General features: G+C 37.0%; 1 protein-coding gene across 1 annotated transcript; it reads right to left on the bottom strand.

Moving 5' to 3' along the window:
• Positions 1-269: 269 nt before the first annotated feature.
• On the bottom strand, positions 270-4462 carry LOC145793207 (uncharacterized). The gene is made up of 2 exons (XM_082875965.1): positions 2140-4462; positions 270-742 (listed from the first exon to the last, which is right to left on the bottom strand). Exons 1-2 carry the CDS (start codon positions 4460-4462, stop codon positions 270-272), a joined length of 2796 nt encoding a protein of 931 aa, XP_082732091.1.
• Between the last annotated feature and the right edge of the window lie 18376 nt (positions 4463-22838).

Here is a 22838-nt window from a genome sequence, read left to right as displayed (position 1 = left end):
GTGTTTGGGAAGATGAGATAGATTTTTATTTGAGTTGTTGTATTAAAAAATGTATTTAAAATGATAGTGAAATTTAAATTGACCAAACTAGCCTTACAAAAATTCATTAAAAAAAAAGGCAGATTTCCACGTGGCTTGCCTCCATTGCCACCGCCTGTCATGTGTGCAGTTGGGTTCAAAAGGTTGTTTGTAATAAATTAATTAAGATTTTTTTTTTTTTCGATTCAAAGGAAAATAAGAGAACAAAGAGATAAGGCATGAAGCCTTGATTACACAGATGAAGTTCCTAGTATATCTGCAACAAGCATATTAGCAATCTCACTAGGTGGGTCATTCAAAAAAACAGAAGGTTCTTGGTGATTCACCCCTAAATTAGCCAAAGCATCAGCAGTTTTGTTTCCATCTCTGAGGATGTGTTGGATGGTGCATTTGCACCTCTGCAGCAGGAACTTAGCATCCTCAAGGAGGGCTCTATGCTGGAAAGTTGGTCTAGAGTCTTCATGGAGGAGTTTAACCATTTGCACAGAATCAGTCTCAATAACAATGTCTCTCATTCCTTTCTCAAGGATGATAGTGAGGCCTCTATACACTCCCCAAAGTTCTGCTTCCAAACTGGTAGCTTCCTCCAGCCTTCCATGATAGCCATGAACCCAAGTTCCTCTCTCATCCCTGAATAGACCTCCATAACCAGCTGGTCCAAGGTTGCCCTTGGAGCATCCATCAGAGTTGAGTTTAATTGTACCTGCAAAAGGCAAAGTCCAGTTAGTTTTATGGTGTAAAAACTAGCCAGTAAGGTGATCAGAGTGGAAAGCTTCATAGGTTTCAATGGCCTGATGTTGATTGTATCTGGTAGCTTCATACACAGTGCAATCTTCATGCCTGAAAATAGAATTGTTTCTATCTTTCCAGATTTTCCACATAGTGTATAAAAATACCATACCCCAAAGGATTTGGTAAATTGTTCTCTCCTTGCATTTCAGGTTAGTTTGGAGCCACAGATTCCATGGTTGATGTTCACTGGTCTGAAGTCATCTATGATCTCTAATGGCTAGCCAAACCTCCTTAGCTTTAGGGAAATCCTTGAAAATAGAGCATAGGTCTTCTTGAGTTGAATTTCACCTGGGACAACTTTCATCCATTGTCAGGCCTCTAGATTTTCTATGATGGTTGGACAACAGTCTCCCATGAAAGAGCAGCCAGCAAAAGCCCTTTAGTTTTTGTGGGAGTTTTTGTTTCTAGATCCACTACCAATTAACATGCTCACTGTCCTATTCCATGTATGTTAAGAGGTCGCAGGTTGCACTTACAGTGAAGTTACCAGTAGGAGCTCCTTTCTAGTGGGGGTTGTTTTGAATTTCAACAAATTGGGGCAGATGGATTTGGAATATGTCAAGCAAGATGGACTCTGGGATGAGCTCAGGAACTGTATCAATGTTCCAAGACCCATCTTCATAAATAACATCAGCAACTTTCAAGTAGGTAGATGTATGATCACCTGGGCATTGGGAAGCAATAGTGGCCTCTCCACACCACCAATCATTCCAGAAGGATATATTCTTGCCATTACCAACCGACCACTTCACACCTTTTTTAAGAATGTCCCTGGTTTTGATGATGCTTCTCCAAGTATAAGAAGCCAATCTGTTACTAGGCCAATCCATCAAAGAAGCTTTTTGGAGATACTTACCTCGGAGGACAGCAGACCAGATAGAATCCTTATCACTTATTAATTTCCAACCAACCTTAGTTAGAAGGGCTAGATTTTGGTCCTCAGCTCTTTTGATGCTAAGGCCTCCCTCTTGTTTACTCTTGCAAACTTGTCTCCAGTTAACAAGATGGATTCTCTTCTTAGTTACTTGGTCTCCCCAAGGAAATTTCTGTTGAGTTTGTCAAGTTGAATGCACACACTCTAACGGAGTTTATTAGTTTGCATGATATAAGAAGGTATGGCTGAGGTTACTGATTGGATAAGGGTAATCCAACCAGCTAGGGAAAGGGTATTGGCTTTCTAGGTGGAGAGTTTGTTTTGAACTTTCTCCAAAATATCATTATACATACCCTTTTGAACTCTACAATGGAGAAGGGGCACTCTTAGATATTTGCCCAAATTTTTTGTAAGGCCGATTCCACAAAACTGACTCAGATCTTTAGCCTTCCTGCTGTCCACATTTGGAGAAATGAACATTTTAGATTTGTGTAAGCTGAGTTGCTGGCCAGATATGAGGCTGAATTCATTGATGGTATTCATAATGGTCTCACAATTAGGCTGGTCAACTTGAGCAAAAACGAGGAGGTCATCCACAAAGAAAAGATGTGATATAGTTGGGCCCTCTCTAGCTGCTTTAAGACCCTTCCATTGTTTTTTCTCCACTTTGCAACGAATCATATTGGACAATCGTTCCATACAGAGAACAAAAAGGTAGGGGGATAAAGGGTCACCCTGTCTCAAGCCTCGGCCAGGTGTAAATTCATCCATGGTTTCCCCATTCCATAATAAAGAAAATCTAACGGAAGAAACATAGGACATAATTAGGTCAATCCAGTGATGATTCAAATTAAATTCATAAAGGGTATCACGGAGGAAATCCCAAGAAATCTTATCATAGGCTTTTTCAAGGTCTAATTTAAGGATAAGGCCACCCAGTCTACCTTTTCTGTGGTGTAGGGTATGGATTATCTCTTGGGTTATAATGATGTTATCATGAGTAGTGCGACCAGGGAGAAAACTGCTTTGGTTAGGACTGATAAGATTATGAAAAAGAGGTCTGATTCGATTAACAAGGATTTTAGCGATGATTTTGTAAGACACATTACACAGGCTAATGGGGTGAAACTGTTTAATAGTTTCAGGGTTATCAGTCTTAGGGATAAAGGCAATGAGGGTTTTATTGATTTCAGAGGGTACAACCTTTTCAAGGTAACAATTTTTAACAAAAGCACAAACATCCTGACCAATAATATCCCAAAATTTGTGAAAGAATATGGCTTGAAAGCCATCTCTGCCAGGAGCTTTGAAAGAATGAATATGTTTAATGGCTTCCCAAATCTCATGACTAGTTAAAACCTTAGAGAGCCTGTGGTTCTCTTCAGGTGAAATGGTGTGAGGTGCAATATTATTCCAGTGACTAAGATTAGTAACAGGTGCAGCTTGGAACATATCTATAAAATAGGCTTGAATGTGAGCTTTGACAGCTTGGGCTTCCATTATCCAGGTCCCAGTGTCAGACCGTAAGGATTCAATTTTTAGCCTTTTTCTTTTAGAAATGGTAGACACATGAAAATATCTAGTGTTTCTTTCACCTTGAGTAATCCAATTAACCCTAGATTTTTGAAACCAAAGGATCTCCTCTTGCAAGAGGGTTTTATTATACTGACTAATTAGGTCTTTTTCAAGTAAAAACAGGTTGTGGGAGAAATGGTTAGCAAGAGCTTTTTGAATTCCTTCAATGCGAGAGAGGAGATGCCTTTTCATTTTAAAAATATTACCAAAAAATTTCTTATTCCAATAAAGGGAATCATCAGCAACATGCAAAAGATTATTACTTAGAGAATGATTATGATTCCACGAGGAAAAAACCACTTCTCTGTACTGGGGGTGTGAAAGCCAAGCTGCCTCAAAATGAAAAGGACGATTACAAGGAGAAAGTTTAGAAATACCTTCTGTGTAGACAATGAGAGGAGAATGATCAGAGTAGGTCCGAGGCAAGTTACGGACTGTGCCGTCTGGAAAGAGGATGTTCCATTCAGCATTGCACAGTGCACGATCCAAGCGTTCCATAGTGTTGGATAGGCCTTTTCTATGGTTGGTCCAGGTGAATTTGGGCCCTGAACAACCAAGATCCATGAGACCACAGCGGTTTATTTGGTCTAAGAATCTGCGACTACGATTCTGTTGAGTAGTTTGAGTGAAGCTCCGCCTTTCATGGTAGCTACTGATATCATTAAAGTCACTAGCAATGAGCCAGGGCTTAGTCATAGAGCTGGCTGTGTCTTCCAAGTCCTGCCATAGGTTTTGCCAGAGTCTGATGTTGGGGCTCGCATAAACCACGCCTAGCACCCAATCTTCATAGTCTTGCATTTTGACTATGGCTTGAATCACTAGGCGGTTTGCTACATGAGCACTAACTGAGACATGTGTAGGATTCCAGAGAAGCCAAATTCCTCCCACACGACTCATAGGATCTACAATTGTAGAAGCAGTGTAGCCTAGGTTGTTGAAAAACAGCCCCCTAGAACTGAACAAGACTTTGGTTTCGAAAAGGGCTACCACCTCTGGTCTATGAGTTCTGGCGATCTCCCTGAAGTTTCTTCTGAGGGTTTTGTTGCCGGCTCCCCGGCAGTTCCATAGCATGATATTCATAGATGGGCAGTCAGGGAGGTGAGGTAACGGTTCTGAGGGACTTAGACCACCCATATCACGCACGAGTGTCTGGCTTAGAGTCGTTGACCTCAGGGCTGCCATTTGCGTCGCTTGAAGAGGTTGACCAGCTGCGCTCATCCATCTGGGCTCTAGATTCAGCCTTATTTCGTCTATCCACCAAACGATGATGTTAATTGGACAAATGAAAACACATATTTTTAATAAAATTTGTATATTAATTAATAAACCAACAAATGCTAATACCAACAAATCTCACTATAGAAATAAATACCCAAAACTTGTTACTTTCTCTGTACTAAAATATTAATTTTTATTTGAATTTTTATTATCTCAAAATATTAGTCTCTTTTTAAAAATTAAAGAAATAAATAATATAATTTTTATATTTTACCTTTCTTTCAAATTCATTACTAATACAAAAAATATAATTATGACGATTGATCCAAGACAAGTGTTGCTACCAAGTTTGACCTTCACTTGTACCAACACTGAATTTTAAAAAAAATTACAAAAGCAATCTACATTTAAATAGTAAATGATAAAATGGAGTACTTACAAAAAAATAAAAATTTGCAACACATTTCCATTGTCCATACACGAATTAGAAATTAAAATATATTTCTTCTTTTTTGTTGCCTGCAACTTTGGCTTAGAGGTATGGAAATTACGAATTCAAATGAATGAGAAATTCATATGGACGTTTATTGTTAACGTGCAAAATTAAATAGTTAACTTATTAAATTGGGAACGTTGTTTGAAATTTGACTGTCAATTTATATAAATTACAAATGCAAATCAAAATTATCAAAATAATGAATTGACCGTATAACGACAACTTCAACACAAATTTAATTTGTTGTTCTTAAATTTTGAAGTTACAATATACTTCATGCAAAACCTAATTTCGTTCAGCATATGCGTTTAACTTGCACAAATTACCAATTACAATAACATAAGACAATCGACCAATTTCGGTTCCCATAATTAAGTCCGTTATGATGTGTTCCAGTTTTTACAACAACCGTGCATCCATAATTAAAAGTCATTGTACGTGTGTGACACTATGACACCATACAACAATTTCCGTATACAGAACAAGCATTTCACAATAGTCCTTGATTGCGTATGTGAAACAAATGGTTGTGGATGCAAACGCGAACTCTCGCCATATCCACATCTATATCCCCAACCATAAGGCTGTCATCCATATTTTCCCCTCCTTTCGTAGGGGGCATGTTATCCAGAACTGAGGAACATCTGACATGTTCGTTGTGGGCGTTACCAGCTATCTCGTGTCTACGGATGAAATTGTGTAAGGCCATTGAAGCACCAACCAATGGCACCTGAACCGACGCAAAATCATAGTCGAGCATGTCTTTGAGGAACTTCCAGCGCGATTTCCACACTTCAAAAGTCCTCTCCACCACACTCCTCAAAGATGTGTGCGCCTCGTTAAACAATTCTCTTGGGTTATCTAGTCGTCCATGATTCCGGAACTGTGTTTGGTGCTACCGAGACCCTTTGAATGGTGCCAGATACCCCTTCTTGTTTGGATATCCCGCATCTACAAGGTAATATTTACCTATATTTGCTCAAACAGGTAAATGTACATACAACAAAATTATTAACTAGTACTTAATTTCAAATGTGTTACCTTCCTGGGGGTGTGGAAACGGTGCATGTTTGTTCTCAATTATTTCCTTGAATATGCGACTGTCATACATGCTCTCTTCCCAACCACAAGATCTAAAAATGAAGCACATGTCGAAGTCGCATACTGCTAGTATGTTTTGGGTTGGATACCCTTTGCGACCGTAATATATGCCGACATCACTGACAGGCAACACGATTTGTACGTACGTACCATCCAACACTCCAATAAAATGATGCACAACACATGAGGTTCACATACAACACATAAATGAAAAGTAAATGATAATGGCAATTGAAATGCTAACCTTGAATGGCACGTATTTGCCTCTGGATCACAAATATCGATGCCTATTATTTTGATTTCTAGTGGGCTTTCAATGCTCTTCTGTGAACAACTTCATTGCTTCCAACACTGTATGGAAATGTCGCGACACAGTTTCTCCCGAGTGTTGGAACCATTCCTGAATTTTTCAGTTAGTGCAGTTGTCCAACATATGGATGAACATCGCAACACTTTCTTTAATATGTAATCCATGTGGTCTTTTAGGTACCCGTAAACTGAAGTCGCTTCGTAATGTGTCACACAACACTTGAAACACATACGGTGGCATATGCAAATTTTGTTCACACCTGCCTAAGTGCCCATCAAATAATTCTTGAATCCACGCATGTCTAGTCAAAATGGAAGTTCGACATGGGATCTTCTCTATGTACTTCAGGTAATATTCCATTGCATGCTACGCAGCATCACCGATTATGCTTTTTTGTATGTCTTCCTGTTCTTCAGCAAGTTCGACTATGACATCATCATAATTTCGATGGTGGCTACATTGACCGTTCTACATTTGGCAATTGACGAATCCTACAATGCACACAACACACCCATCAATTGTCCGCTTGTATACTGAGTACATTTACAAACAATATTTACCAAAAAAAAAAAAAACAACCATACATACATCCACATGAGTATACCGAATATCGACACTAATCCATTACATTACGTGCAACCATAAAAGTTCACAATTGAAAAAGGTAAAGGATAACCCATGATTCCATATTGCATAACACAAAAGTAGGTAGCGTTCGCATCTATTGAACCGTGCCACAAAAGTAACCAACAGTAAGTAAAGTGAAGTGACAAAAAAAAAAAAAAAAAAAAACAAAGATACCAACAGCAGTTGTCCACAAAAACCACACTACAACAAACCGGTAAGGTACCCATTTTGGCCTAACGCACCACACCCTAATAGTCACAGCCCTTTTGAAGCCTGCAATGCCGCAAGGCACCCAACTACATTCTCATCATTTGGCATGCACATCAGTGTTTCTCGGTAATCCGCATTCTCAAATGCAATGCAAGCAAAATGGAATAGAGGGGTACTGATAAAGTCCGAGATAGCCATAATCCCTCGCATACATGCCTTAATGCCATATTTCTGCAATGCACCAGTTCCGTGCCTCACCATGAGGTGCTTCTGTAACTGAACCGCCTGAGACAGATGGTTGAAATTGTTCGCAAGCACAGATGCTCCACTGGAGATCTTCTTCGACTTTCCACTTGTACTACCTCCCTTTTTCCTCTTTGCCCCTGGGTCTGCTTCATCAAGATGGACGGTGGGGGAGTTTGAAGGTGAGTCAACGACCGGTCTGTATGGCTCAGTGAATGGCTGCAACCCAATGGTTTGTCAGCCTTCTTCCCAAGCGTCCAATGATGTTTGTCAGTCATAGTTGCACCGGTGAATACTTCGCTCATCAAAGCTTCATGCTCCAATGGTTTGCTCTTGAATTTGTAAGCGATCTTGTTTGTCTATAAATTTAAATAAATAAATAACTAAAAACTGTGAACAAGAGCATATTGACCTTTTTCAAATTACAATAACATGGGACAATCAATGAACAATTTACTAACAAGTACATGTGTTATCGACTTTTTTACAAACAAGTGTACAATTACAAACCAGTTTCATGTACTGCCATTATCAATTAACATTTTCATCCTTACATATTCCTTCATTTGGATCCATAGATGCATTGCTTTCAACAATTTGGCTCTGCTAATTTATGGACCAAACAAATTTGTATATGCACTGCGTTGAATATTTTTTTTTGCTGGAATTTGTCTTCAGTTTTTCTGTTTTATGTCTATTTTTTTTTCTTTTCTTTTTTTTATGCTGTTGCTGAAATAATTGGTGGTCCACTATGTTGAACATTAGAGTTTCATTGTAGAGTAAATGTTAAGGTAGTGTTTGGTGACGTTTACGTTTTTTGTTTATGTTTATAAAAATTTTATAAACTGTTTTTTGTTTATTTTTAGAAAAACATAAACTACAAATGCGTTTGGTTTGAACAAAATGTATGAAAAATTTTAAAAACATAAAAAGAGAACTGTGGCAACAAATTTTCTATCAGAGAAATTGGTTTTTAGGTGGTGTTTGTTTTGCCGCACTCATTTCAGCTAACCAGAAGAGTACACAAATACATCAAACATATAAAAAAATAAAAAATAAATAAAAAAGATGAATGCGCTACAAATTTTTTATCATACAAATTTGTGTTTTTAGGTGGTGTTTGTTTTCCATACCCATTTCAGCAGAACAGATTGCCAAACAAATTGACAATTAAAAAAAAAGAGTAATGCACAACAGATTTTCTATCAGAGAAATTTTTGTAAAAATAAAAAAATAGGACTTGTGACATTTGCTGAGAACAGAAGCAACCAACATAACACAAACTTTTCACCAAATTTTTTGTTGACCAAGAACATGAAAGAAGAAAAATTAAGGAATCAGTCATGCTTGCTGAAAGCTTGTCACAGGAAAAAAATTGTATATGCACAAAAGATTTTGAAGGAAGAAAAAATAATGTAAAAAAACAAAAACACTCCCACTTTGTCAGTTGTTTTGCCCTATTTTGTAGTCCCATGACGACTGAACCACCAAAGTTGGAACAACAAAAAAATCCAAAACAACAAAAAAGGAAAACAAAAAATGTTCATAGGTGTAGATCGGTGAAAGAAAAAAAAGTAAATACCATCAATACTAGCCAAATCACAGTGGAATCTAAAACAGTGGGTTCAAAACCAGCAAGATCAAGTTCAAAAACAAAGAATAAGCATAGAAATAGGGTCAGTATACCCTACCTGAAGCAGGTCTTCGACGATCGGCGCGTTAAACAGTTAAATGGTAGGTCTTTACGCAAAAGTTCCGCTGGAAAGAGGAACCTCACTCTTCTCTCAAACCCTCCATTCACACCCAAGGTAGAGATGATACAGATGAGAGAGATGAAATGCTATCAGTTGTCTTTTGGGTTTGTGGATATGAGCAATGAAGGGTAAAAAGGTCTTTTTACCCAGTTAATGACATACAGCTAGCCTGAATGCCTCTCCCTCAGCTACAGTAAAGGCTACATGGCTTCTTTTTTTTTAAAAAATGAGGCTAAAATAGCCTGTCAACCCCGATGCCAAACACCGCCAAAACAATAATTGAGTTGGGTTTGGGTTTTAAAGAAAAAATTAAGAAAGATGAAGGAGAAACATTAGATACTCATAATTTAAATTTTCAAATTCATTGACAATAGGGTAAATTACAAATACATCCCTTGAGATTTACTTAAAATACGAATTGTCCCCTATAGTTTAGAAAATTACAAATACCTTCCTGTCAGAATCTTTTATTTAACAGAATTAATTAAAAAAGTGAAATTTCTAACTGTTCACCTATACAATAATAAAATTATCTGAATTATTAATTGAAATAAATTTTAAACATTATTAAAAACTATTAATTAACTTGATGATTTATTAATAAAAAGATCTATTTGTTATGAAATTAAAAACCTTATGGGGCATAATGTAATTTCTAGAACCACAGAGAGTAATTTGTAATTTAAGTAAATCTCAGGGGGTGTATTTGTAATTTACCCTTCACAATAATACAACAAGAGAGTCTTATATAATTGAATATATAATAAATAAAAAATTAACCTATATTATACCACATTATTGTGTAAAATTTCTCAATTATGTAAGAGACTTTACCAACCGCACCATTAGTCATACTCTTAAACTTATCCAAAAACCTCATTTGGCAATTACATGTTTTAATCAAAAAGCCATTATAAATTATCACATCACTCTCTCTACTTTTCCACACATCTTTTCATAAAAAGTCAAAAAGTTACTGAAATAACTTATTCCCAAACGAGATCACTCAAAGCTCTATAAGTGTCCATATTAATTAGTATGTAATTATAAGATTTGTGAGTTTGGTTTTTACAAATGTCATAATTTAATATTATAAGAGTTATAACTAAAAAAAAAAAATTATAACTAAATACCACATGAGTTATAACAAAAAATCTTTTTTGTCATAATCAAAATATTATTATAACTAATATCACAATAAGTCATAACTAACACAACAATAAGTCATAAACAAATATCACTATAGTCATAATTAAGGATGCACATGGTACACATCTGTAGACACCCCATTTTTGACCGAGCTTAAAACTCAAACGTCATCGATTGAGCGCTCGATGATGGTACATGTTGTGCTCGTTCTGAGGTTTCGGAGTTTCAGCTGAGAGCCTTACCCCCAAACCTCGGGACCCTTTTGTGCTTTGCCTCGGTTTGCGAACCAGGTCTTGTTTCTCTTCCCGAAGGGAGGGAGAGGTCTCATAGACCATCTCTCAGTGGTCGTAGGCTACTTTTCGTGGTCGTAGACCACTGTTCCCGTTTGGAGACCAGTTTCTGGTTTTCAGAGCCGTCGGTCGTGTGCCTCGGTTCGGGACCGCTTAACTTTCTCCGTTTGCTCCGGTTTTTGGCACACACCTTGTTTCCTCTCTCTAGAGGGACATTGTGGCCCGAGAGACCATCTTCGTGGTCGCGCGCCACTTTCGGTGCTTAACAGTCAGTTTTTGGGGCACCCGGCTGCGCGTTTTGGCCCCCGAACCCTCGTTTTGCATCCGTCTTGGTTCATTTTTGGCATGGACCCTTTTTTCATTGTTTGGAAGGTGGTAAAACGGTGGGAGACCACCTTTTCTTCTTGGAGACCACTTTTCTCCCGCCAGCCAGTTTTCTTGTCAAGTAGCTGGTCTTCCTCACTTTTAAGCCACAATTGCTGGCCTCCCACCATACCACTAACTTGCATTCAATTGGGAGACCACCAATTAGGGCTGCCGACCACCTTTCTTCAAGTTGGACCTTTTGAACTGGTCGGCCAACCATGGGGAGTGGTCGGCCGACCACCTGAACTGGTCTGCCAGCTTCCCTCAGTCTTGTCTCTCTGAGTTATTGCCAGCTGTGCCAGCTGGAAGCCACAGATTGCATCCTCCATATGGAGGATGTTTAACTTTGGTTTTAAGATTCTTGAAGAAGCTTTGGACCCTCTTGTCTATAAAGGAAGAGCTCCCCTTCCTTGTAGAGGGTTCATAAATTGTTTGAAAGCATACATACATACAACTCCCCATTGTCTCTATATTTTGGCTCCAAAGTGCTAAGTTCTTGCCCCTTTACACACTACCTCTTAGCCTAACACCTCCAACACCAACCTAAGCTTCTTGGAGGGTCTTGAGAGGTACTAAGGAGCTGTATTTTTTGTCCATAAGCTGCTGGAGTTGCTGAGCTACAAGGGTAACACCCTATTTCCTCTTTTAGGCTTTATTTTGCTTCATCTTTTAGCCATATTTGCAAGCATTTTCGAGCTTTGGTGTAAACTGAAAAAAAATTTATTTTGAGGTTCTTAACATGCTTGTTTAAGATCATTTTTCTGTTGGGGGTCATCTACCCCCTTGCATGCTTCATTTCATCTTATTTTGAGCCATGCCTTAGAGCCTTTGCATTGGCCTTTGTTTGGCCTCTTAGCCACTGAAATCCAGTGGATTTTCAGTGGCTAGCATGCTGTTTTGAGCACCAAAATCAGAGAGGGGTGACCCTCTCACCCATTGTCTTGTTTACTAGCATTTTTAGCCTAACAAAGGAGCCCTTATTTGCATGCTTCCAAGCCATATTTTGGGCCTTTTTTGGTGGGTTTTAGGACCTGCATAGGCTCTTTCAAGAGCCCATTTTTCCATTTTTGGTGTCTATCTTGCATGTGTAGAACAACCCTCTTCATAGCTTATCAAAGGAGCATGTCATTCTTGCATGTGTTGATCACTTTTCAGTGGGTTTTTGGGCATTATTTGGCATGTCATACCTCTGAATTTTGCTGGTTTAGTGACCTCTTGAATGCCTCACATGCTTGTAGTGTAAATCCTTATCACTAGCTCACATTGCATGTTGTTTTGGCCTTTGATTCTAGCACTTTTTGGCCATACCCTAAAGTGATTTTGTGCATGTTTTGGACTACCTTAGCTCTGTTTTTATGCCTCATGGTCGAATGATGCTTACTATGCATGGTTGTAGTGCAATACACTTGCCTAGCCTTGAGTTTTGAACCCTCTTGCATGCTTAAGTTGAGGTGTTTCCATGTCTTAGCATCATTTTTTATATAAGGTTGCCATGTTCCCATGTTTTCCACTCCTTAGATGTGTTTGAGAGTTGTGCTTAAATACCTCATTCATGGACCATTGCATGAGCTTCACTTTTGTCCATTTCAAGCCATCATTTTGGTCCATATTTGCTACTGATTTGGCCTGCATAGGGACTGTTTAGGGTTGGTTTGGTCATTTGTGCATTACTTTGCATACCTCTAGTGTAATGTACTTCACTAGTTTCGGTATTTGAGCTATCCAACATGCATCGGGTGAGTTGTTTGCATGATTCGGGACCATCTTGTATGTCATTTCAGAGCTGGGACCTGTGTTGTTGTATGCCATATTTCATCCCTTGCCATGCCTTGGTAGAGTTGCATTTGGTGCCTTAGGTTTGGTCCCTTGTATTTGTGCATGTTTGCATGTATTTTGTTGCCTCATTTCCATCCTATTGGCCACTAATTTAAGTGTGGCTGAGGCCTATTCATTTTAGTTTAAGTCCATTTTACATTATATATGTCATTTAGTCCATGCTGTTGCATGATTGACCATTGCACTGTGTATGCCTTGATCATTTCGTAGTTAGTCTCCATGTGTGCATTGCGTACGCCATAAAGTTTTCATATGCATTGAGTATGCCATTGATTATTTCGTAGCATTGTGTATGCTAGTAGCATGTTTGCATATCATCATTTGCATGTTTGCATCATTTAGTGGCATTATGTTTAGATTGCATGTTAGAGTTGCATTCATGCATGCCATGTGTATTGCATTGTGTTTGGAGTAGGGTTTAGTCCAAACACGGGAAACGAGGGACGTTTCATACTCCAAGTGACGAAACGTGCCTCGATTCTCGGTCGCCGACACTCTTGACTGTCCATGATTGAGTTGTTGGCTTTACTTGCTTATGTTTGCATTCATTTCACATCGAGTTGTGCAATTCGACTCCTCAGCCATCATGCACGAGATGCGTGATTGATGGCACGAGAATCGAGGACTACACTCCCTAGAGCTTATGCAATGACGGGGAGAGTGGTCGTGCACACATATGTTGAAAATACTTTGCCATGCCCCTTTCTTGCTCTCTATTGCAGCAAACCGAAAGCCAACAACAAAAACTGGTCGGTAGTATCCCTACGGCATGGTGGAGTTTCAGCCTTCTGGAGTTTTGTTCAATGTTCTAGGACCAGTTGCAAACAGAGGCAAATCGAGGCATCGCGATGGATTTTCCGGCAAGGCGACTCGAGCATGCATGCATTCCTTGTCATTCAAGACTGAGCTGAGGCAGTCCATTTCATATGTTTTGCATGCTAGCTTATTTATTTTAGTTAATTTGTTAATTAATTAGGGTTGTGTAATAATTAACTGTAATTCGTTATTCATTCGGTTGTGTATTATTTATTCGGACCCTCCGAGGAGGGCAATGTTGTAATAAGTGTGCGTGTGTGTGATGTATGTCTTCCAACCCCACGCCATTTTCCCTTTTATTTACCAGCTTATGATGGTTAGTTTTAGGGCACGTTTAAATTAGCATCCTTATGCTCGTATGTTTGCATCCATTCATCTGTTTTGCATGCACCGGGCTCAGCGCATCATGCTAACTGCATTGTATTTCAATTCCAAGTTGAATACATGTATCGATTGTTGCATCTCATATGCCATTTTAGAATAGTCGAGCATATCTTAGTTGCATTTTTGCATGTGTTGCATTAGGCAATTCAGCATAGCTAGGATTCATGCATGATTTCTAATTAGCTTCTTTCTTTGGCTTGGAGTACTCAGTAAGTATTTATGCTTTAGCATCCTTGTATGCATATGAGTGACTGCCCTGATAGCATGCTTACCATGAGACTATTTGCTTATGTGATATAACTGACTTAATGCCAGTGGGTGAATGTTGGGTTATTTGAATTGGAACAATTCACCAATTGAGAGTTTAAAGCCCACTTAAGAGTGGCAAAATCATGTTTTCTTAAGCCTACTTGAGGGTGGCAAATCCACGTCTTAGCCTACTTGCGAGTAGCACCATCAAACCATCTTTCAAATAAATAAACATGAAATGTTTTGTTCCAACTCAAACGATCCAGTAAATACTTGTATGCTGTGCGCATCACATAGTAATTCTAGGCTAATAACCGGAATAAGAGCACATAATGTTTTCAAAACTCGATATCATGGTTAGTAGAGGCCGATCTTTGATCGGGCGAGCGGGGGTGCTCACGAAGTGACCTTCCCCAATCGTACCCAAGTTCCCGAGCCGAGGCAACTTTGGTAATGACGGACACGTCGCTTTAGGCACGAGTCAGGGTTTCCTAAATTCCCCAAAATAAAATATTTAGGTGGCGACTCTGTATCTGGCAAAGCAGTCCATGTTTGGCACTTCTTTCTAAAAATTATTTTTTCAAAACGATTTGCCAGATTTGGACTCTTTGATGATTCATCGATCTTGCATTGCACTCTGCGAGATTAAATACAGGACCGTGACATTGAGTCCAAACTGTAGTAAGCCCCAATGAACAAAACGGGATTCCCTCCCGGGACGTTCGGGCGCATCTACAACATCCCATAGAATTTCCCATTAATTAGTGGGTTGATTTTCTTAAGTTTAAATGTCACGCCCCACTTTTTATTACTCGAAGTATTACCAATTTCATTTACTTAATTCCATTTCAGAGATAACATGCGGAAATAAACTCGTATATTCAACTCGTAGAAGTGAATAACATTGCTCTCATTCGTATGCAAATAAATACAACATGAGTATAATAAATAAATTACCCTTGGACTTACATCATTAACAAATCAAGAAGAAGGGTACAACCCTTTTACACATATGGCATTCCGCCAATATAAGGGAGGCCCCGTGGCCAACAAATAAGAAGATCCAAATCTTGCAGCACATTCAGCTCAACACCTGAAAAAGATTCAACAACGTGGGATGAACATATAGCCCAGTAGGGATCTCAACATAGCCCTCAACAATAACAACGTACAGATAGTTATGATCATAAATACCCAATCTCATACTAGAATAGTAATGTGACAGTTTATACAAAATATACATAAGTATGAACTTTTCTTGAAAACAACCATTTCAATCAACGCCATAGGCGATTCATCTTCCCTTTTCTTTTCATTAATCCCCGTTCCCAATCTTTCATAACATTAACAATACCTTAGGAAATAATTTCACTAAGCCCACTACTCTCTTCCATTTTCCAAACATACACAGATATACCTTTTCAAAATATATATTTCTTTAAAAATATCCGTTCTCCTTCACACTTTCCAAAAGACAAAATGACATTTTGGCTTCTTCCCGATACAATCAAATCTATACATGCACCGTTATAAAAAGGGAGATAACAACTCACCAACATGCATAAGATAAACCAATGAGGCAACTCGGTCCTCCAAAACTGTAATCAACACAATCCATGATATTCCCAGACACACTGAAACATCAATAACAAAACTTTGCTCTACTAGCTATGTGCGTAGTAAGCCAAAGATACACCTCTCACAACAACATGCCAGTTTACCAGGCGCTAGCTGGAAGGGTATGGTGTCTTCGATTCTCAGCGCAGTCAGTTCTCCAGGCGCTAGCTGGAAGGTCATGGTAGCTCTGATTTTTAGCGCAAGGTATAACACCACCAACCCAACACAACAGAGCATAATCAACGTGTATAACACATATACACAAACCATCAAGATACAAGCAATGTGTTAAAGTATATGAACACATAACTACCTCCTCCCGAGCAAGCATACATATATAATGTATCTCAACACTTCATCACATACGATGTTCCATCAACAATGGTATAATGCATACACTACAATTCAACACAACCGTGTCATCCTCCACCGATGACCAAGGACAAAACCTCTAGATGCAAATATTTAGTATATCTATTAAAGACTCAATTACTATGAGACTACAAACTCAACAACAACATTAACATGGTAGTTAAAGCTACAATCCTTCACATGTGTGTGTTCAACACTCAAGAAACAACAATCCAATTTTCATTCGTATTTCAAAAATACTTTTCCCATTTTACAAAACAAGTTCAGTTTCCTTTTGTTTTCACAAAACTAACTCCGTCCCTTTTGTTGTCGCAAAACCAAATCCGTGGATAATAAAGCCATAACTCATATTAGTCCATTATCTTCATTTCAAACCCATTCCACAACCATGGTTAATCCCTTAGGCATTAACACCTTCACCCAACTCACAATAATAATAGAGATTTCCAACATAGGTTAACTACCATCCATTTTAATTTATCAATCAAAATATAATTTAGAGCTTTTTCTTCTATCAACTACAACATGCTAATTTACACTCCAATTAGCCCAAAACAACCATCAATGGTAAAATAACTATCTTCACACAACCAACCCTAGGTTCCTTCTCATGATTTCAAACAAATCCAACATGGATATGATTTTTATGCAATACAAAACTACCACATGTCTATCTATAGACGAAGTATTGAAAAAGAACAAGGAAATCCCTACCTCAAATGTAGAGCCCAAGGAGAAGAAGAGCAAAACTCGAAAGTGCTCCAAATCCTAAATTTCTTGGATCAAAATGAACCCCTCGACGATCAACACACTTCTTACAAAGGCTCAAGGTGAGGAAAACACTCATACTAGATCAAACCCTAGAGAGAAGTTAGGTTTTAGAGTGAGGAACTCTCAAAAATCAGTTTTGGGAAAGTAAGAGAGAGAAAGGAAATGTAAAAAGTGATTTAAAATAGCCTAGCTGCCAACTGATATACGACTCGCCCGCTCGAGCGGAGAACACAACGCTCGAGCGTCAAGGACAAAAAAACTAGGTACGCTCAAGCGCAAGAAGGTCCGCTCGAGCTCCAAGACACAAGAATAAAGTACATCCGCTCGAGCGCGAAAACCAGTCCGCTCGAGCGTAGATTTCTCCCTCCCAGAACTTACACCAAAAAGTACTACCCGCTCGAGCGCCAGAGTACCCGCTCGAGCGTAAAGAAATCCGCTCGAGCGTAGAAAACACATCTGCAGAAGTTTTGCAGAAGCACGAAATACTGAAAGTGTGTAAACCCCGCTCGAGCGGACCATTCAAAAACTGGGCAACAACAATGGGAGCCAAAGCTCTACCAACCTGTAACAACCGAACCCAACACATTCTAAAACTCAAACAAAAGAGTTTAAAGATTGACAACACGATAGGTACAACTACCAACTCCACGGAACCGTGTTCGGAAAACAACAGAACAGTAAAAGGATAACCGGGATCGCTATATTAAATTTGTTCATATTAATTAATGGTGAAAGTTTGTTCAAGTTCATATTTAAATTTGAGGGGTTTGGGGGCTTATTATGATTCTATTTTGATAATCCTAACTATTTATTTTCTAGGGTCCTTAGGCCACGTTTGTTTGGCCTCTTAGAAAAGAAAATTAGATTAACAATGTCACGCCCCGAAATAATAACCATAATTCATCCTGCGACAATTATTAAATAATAATACATTTCTGAATAAATTATCCTTCCATTCATATGATTCCATTGTACAAAAGGCAACACATACAATTATACATTTATAAGTCATATCCCTGAATCTATAGCATGTGCCACAAATTAATGATATGAAATAAAAGTTAAACAGACATATATAAATGCCCTAGTGGCTACAACTTTCCAAGATGGTACTTGGTTACAACAAAAGTAAGTTTTAACTCAATATAGTTTAAGCCCTAAGCTTGTACAAAAATAATTACAACAATAACAAAAGAAACTCTTGGCTCCAAGTTCTCTTAAGTTACGGCTTTGGCGGAGGTATTTCATCAACACCTGAAAATGGTTTTTCTACATGGGGTGAGCTAAAGCCCAGCAGCGATACTCTAATATAGTGTATGAATCTTAAAAATATATATATAAGGTGAATACATATGCAATGTTTGTGCCAAAACATTTTATATCCCTTTCCAAAACCATACAATGCTAGGTTTATATCACAATTCATGAAAACATTTCCTTTACAACAGAAAATAGGGCAGCGGATACAACACTAGGAATCTCTAGGTACATGTCTGCAAGTAGACTATACAAGCACTACCAATTGCCATTTTACCAGTACTAACCAGAAGGCTCGACACCTAACCGCGCGGGTTTCTGAACTTTCACCAAGGACACACAGGCCAACAATAATACCACAACTATACCCCTACCCAGATTTACTAAGGTATTCACCCATTTTTCTCAAAACAATATAAAAATCCAATCTGTCAAGTATGCAACAATGCTCAATACAAATGGATGAGAAATTATTTTCAATTCTCCTAATTCTCATACAATTTCTACAACAATCATAGCTATCTTCCACTGATAGCCCAAAATAGATAGATAATCTCCAATAATGATAAATTTTTCAAAATTTCAAGATAGGAGTGATAATTCATATTCAACTCCACCACCATCATCATCATTCCACTTTCATAAAATCCAACATTATTTCATTTTCTTCGTTACAAAATCAAATATTCACATTTTAGGGCAAAATTTCATTTTCTTTATAAATCAATTCCAAGAATAAAAATCCACCATTTTACCACAACTCATCCACATTTACAATTCCATAACCATTTTTAAGAATTCATTTGAAAACCTCTCTTTTGATTTCAAAACCAAAACCCTAGATTTTATCCAAAAATCTCTAAATCACAATATTATTTAGAAAAGCAAATAACTAAATTAAAAATCATATAAAAGTGCGGAAAAACCCCTACCTCAAAACTAGAAGACAAGGAAGAGAGAGAAAACTTTGACGAAGTCAAATATTAACTTTGCTTCAGTCAAAAGGAAGCTCTAGGCAAGCTCTACCCTTTTTCCCAAAGGATAATGATCAGGTATATTTGAGGTTCACAGATGGTTTCTAGAGAGAGAGAAAGAAAGAGAGAGAGAGAGAGAGAGCTGTGAAAAAATGATCCAAAAGTTACTTCCTCGAACTAATATATGCGCAGATCGCTCGAGCGTAGGAATGGCCGCTCGAATGACCAAACACAACAAATATACTAGTTGAGTGCAAAAATGATTACTCGAGCGCACAATGCACCCCTCCTAATAGTTTAGACTTGCAAAAGTTCTCTCGAGTGCAAGAATGACTACTCAAGCAAAGAACTTAAACTCTCAGGCCTCATTTGAGAATAAGCTATTTCAGTAACTTTTTGACATTTTAGCTAAAATATGAGGTAAAAAAAACTAGTATGTTTGGAATAACTTTTTGATGTTTTACGGAAAAATGTGCAAAAAGTAGGGAGAAAATAGAATATTTGACTTTTTAGTATAGGTTATAGGCTTTTTGAATTTTTTTAATAACTTTTTGACTAAAACACTCACATGCCGAACGAGGTCTCAATTGTTTGCAGACTGTAAAAGACCACTCGAGCACAGGTATGGTTGCTCGAGCGTATAGGCAAATTTCTGGATAACAACACTTTGTAAAACTAACCTCCAAACTTGTTTCAAATTCAACCAAAACTCCCAATAGCCAAAACCAACAAATAAGATGAAAAAGAGTTGAACAACCAAATAAGACAAGGAAATTCCAGATCCAAAACAATAAACAGCCCAGGTCCAGAATCATTATAAACAATCTGTGGAGCATATCAAAACCATGTTTGGTTGTGTTAAAATGCAATGAGACTGTTATTCTAATGGGATTACAAATTCCCCCAAGGGTAGAATTAGCATTTCCATGGGGGATGGACTTGGGACTACTCTTGTGCCCCTTTGTGAGAGTTCGTCCTGAGTGTCTATCGATGATCAAAATCGTTCATGTTATAAGGTTTGTCAAGAATATTATCTATGTACAAAATCAAATTAATCGGATATTCGTAACCCCATGATTAGGTCCTAATTATTTTAAAAATTTATGAAAGTTATGTTAGCCGTTTAATTTTATAAAAATAAATATGTTTTTGTTATAAGGCTGCAAATATCCAGTCAATTTAATTTTTTGCATTGTTAATCTACTCAACAAATCCTACAATATGAACCGTTCGAATTATCGAAAGAGGCTCAGAACAACGCTCCATAAGGGAGCACAGCAACCTGCTATGCCTTTCAGCACATCTGAATCCCCAAATCTGGAGTTGGAATTGTTGATCCAATCCTGTTGAATTAAGGATGAAAGTCTGTTTTTCCCTCTTTTCACAAAATATATATATATATATATATAAATAAAAATAAAAATAAAAACAAAACAAAAACAAAAACAAAATCTCCTTCACTTAATGAAAACTTTTATGTAATTTTATAAATTTAATTTTAATTAACTAATACTATCACAATAGTATATAAATAAATACATTTTATTTTACATCTCTAACCTAATTCCATCATGTTAGTAATCTTATCATCCAATCTCACTATACTCATAATCTCACGGAACCTAATCTGCCAAACAAACTTGGCGTAGTGTATATTATTCATGAAAAAAAATAACATCAATTTTATAATTGTAAGTTTTTCATTTCACGTTTTTCTCAACAAAAAAAAAAAAGATTGACAAACATGGCAAAATAATCAAATTGACCTAATTTGTTTCATAAATGATATACAAGAAAATTTTTACAAAATGTACAGTTCAGATTATCGAAATAGGACTCATTGTAAGCCTTACAAACCACCTAGTTCAAAACTTGAGAGACGCCCAACCTTTGATGAATTGTCGCAAGCATCCCAACTTTTTGTTCTAAAAATACATCATATATTATTTTGTTTCAATTGTAACCTCAATTACAAAATAATGTGTCGAAATTTGTATCATAGGAACAAAGAATCCTAAACTATTATAACATTGATATAGAACACAACGTAGTGTGTAATGGGACCCCAAATAATAGCTAGTTGGCTTCTACTTGTGATCAACTCAACTGGGGCCAACTCAAACTTGCACGCTACAAAGCGTAATCAGATTCATCACGCGTCAAAACTTGCCCAAAGTTTAAAAAATAATAATAATATTAAAATTAATTACACTTAATAGTTTTCTACTTCCATTATGATTTTAATTTAATGTTTTTATTTTAAATTATGACAATTAATTTCATATATTTTAAAGTTTCGTTTGGCTATGTGAGTTGGGTTATATTGAAACTGAAAAAGCACAATACAAAATAGACTAAATAAATAAATAAATAAGACAAAATGTTACATTCAAAACATAATTATTTTACTTTTTCTCTCACAAAAGTCAAAAAAATAAAAAATAAAAAAAATTGCCAAATAAACTTTTTCGTCCTAAGTTAAAAAAGTCTCAACTCTAAAAAGCTAACTAATTTTTTTTTTTTGCAAATGATGACTAAGGCCTCGTTTGGAAAGCGACCGGTGTAGTCAAAAAGTTACTAAAAAAGTCAAAAAGTCAACAACCTATATCAAAAAGTCAAAAATTTTATTTTCTCTCTACTTTTTGTATATCTTTTCGTAAAAAGTCAAAAAGTAATCACAAACATACTAGTTTTTTTTACATCATATTTTAGCCAACAAACCAAAAAGTTACTAAAAAAACCTATTACCAAACGAGGCCTAAGGCTTGTTTTTGAGAAGTTAGTTAAAAGCTAATTTTTTGACTTTTTTTGCCTTTTAAAAAAAAACGTTTAAAAAAGTAGAGAGATAATATAACTCAAAATAGATTAAAAGCCAGCTTTTAGCTAAGTTTCCAGAACAGTCCTAAATTAAATTACAATGTCACATTTTCGTCAATCTACCGCTAATATGGCTGGCAAAATTTGTAATGTGAGTAGCATATGACATTTTTGTCTCATCAATATCGTATTTTAATCTTTATATTTTCACTTAAATCTCACTTTAATTCATTTAATTTTAATTTTCATTTACTTTGTTAATGGTAGATGAACAGAATGATGAGATTGTAACTTGATTTGAAATTTAAGGAGTTGATTATCACAATTAAAATTTTAAAAAAAAAAGCTAAAATAAAATTAAAATAAATGCATAAAAATATTTAAGTGTAATTAATAAATAAATAAATAAATAAAAAGAAATCCAAAATTAAAATTCAGGTGATATATACTTTTCATGAACTTACAAGCTACGCATCCTTTCAACGTCACTCTTTCGCTACTCTTTGACTTATGTGCCCGCTCCTAAAGTCACACTATTGTTGCCCCTAATGTCACACCCTAGCCCAGAATCACACCCTTGTTTTATGACCTATTAAACACCGCCCAGAATCACACCCTTGTTTTATGACCTATTAAACACCACAACAACAATAAATTGTCACGGAAAATGCTATGGACCTCAAATAAATTATCAAATTTTT

This window comes from Camellia sinensis, chromosome 6, assembly GCF_055761805.1.
Source record: "Camellia sinensis isolate YWXY chromosome 6, ASM5576180v1, whole genome shotgun sequence".
Lineage (NCBI taxonomy): Eukaryota > Viridiplantae > Streptophyta > Magnoliopsida > Ericales > Theaceae > Camellia > Camellia sinensis.
This window is presented reverse-complemented; position numbering and strand designations above follow the sequence as displayed.

Coding starts and splice junctions, on each gene's coding strand:
- LOC145793207 (XM_082875965.1), bottom strand. CDS start 4,462: ATGGCAGCCCTGAGGTCAACGACTCTAAGCCAGACACTCGTGCGTGAT. Junction 743..2,139: donor CAGGAAGGCTAAAGATCTGA/GTCAGTTTTGTG, acceptor TGCCTTTTGCAG/GTACAATTAAACTCAACTCT.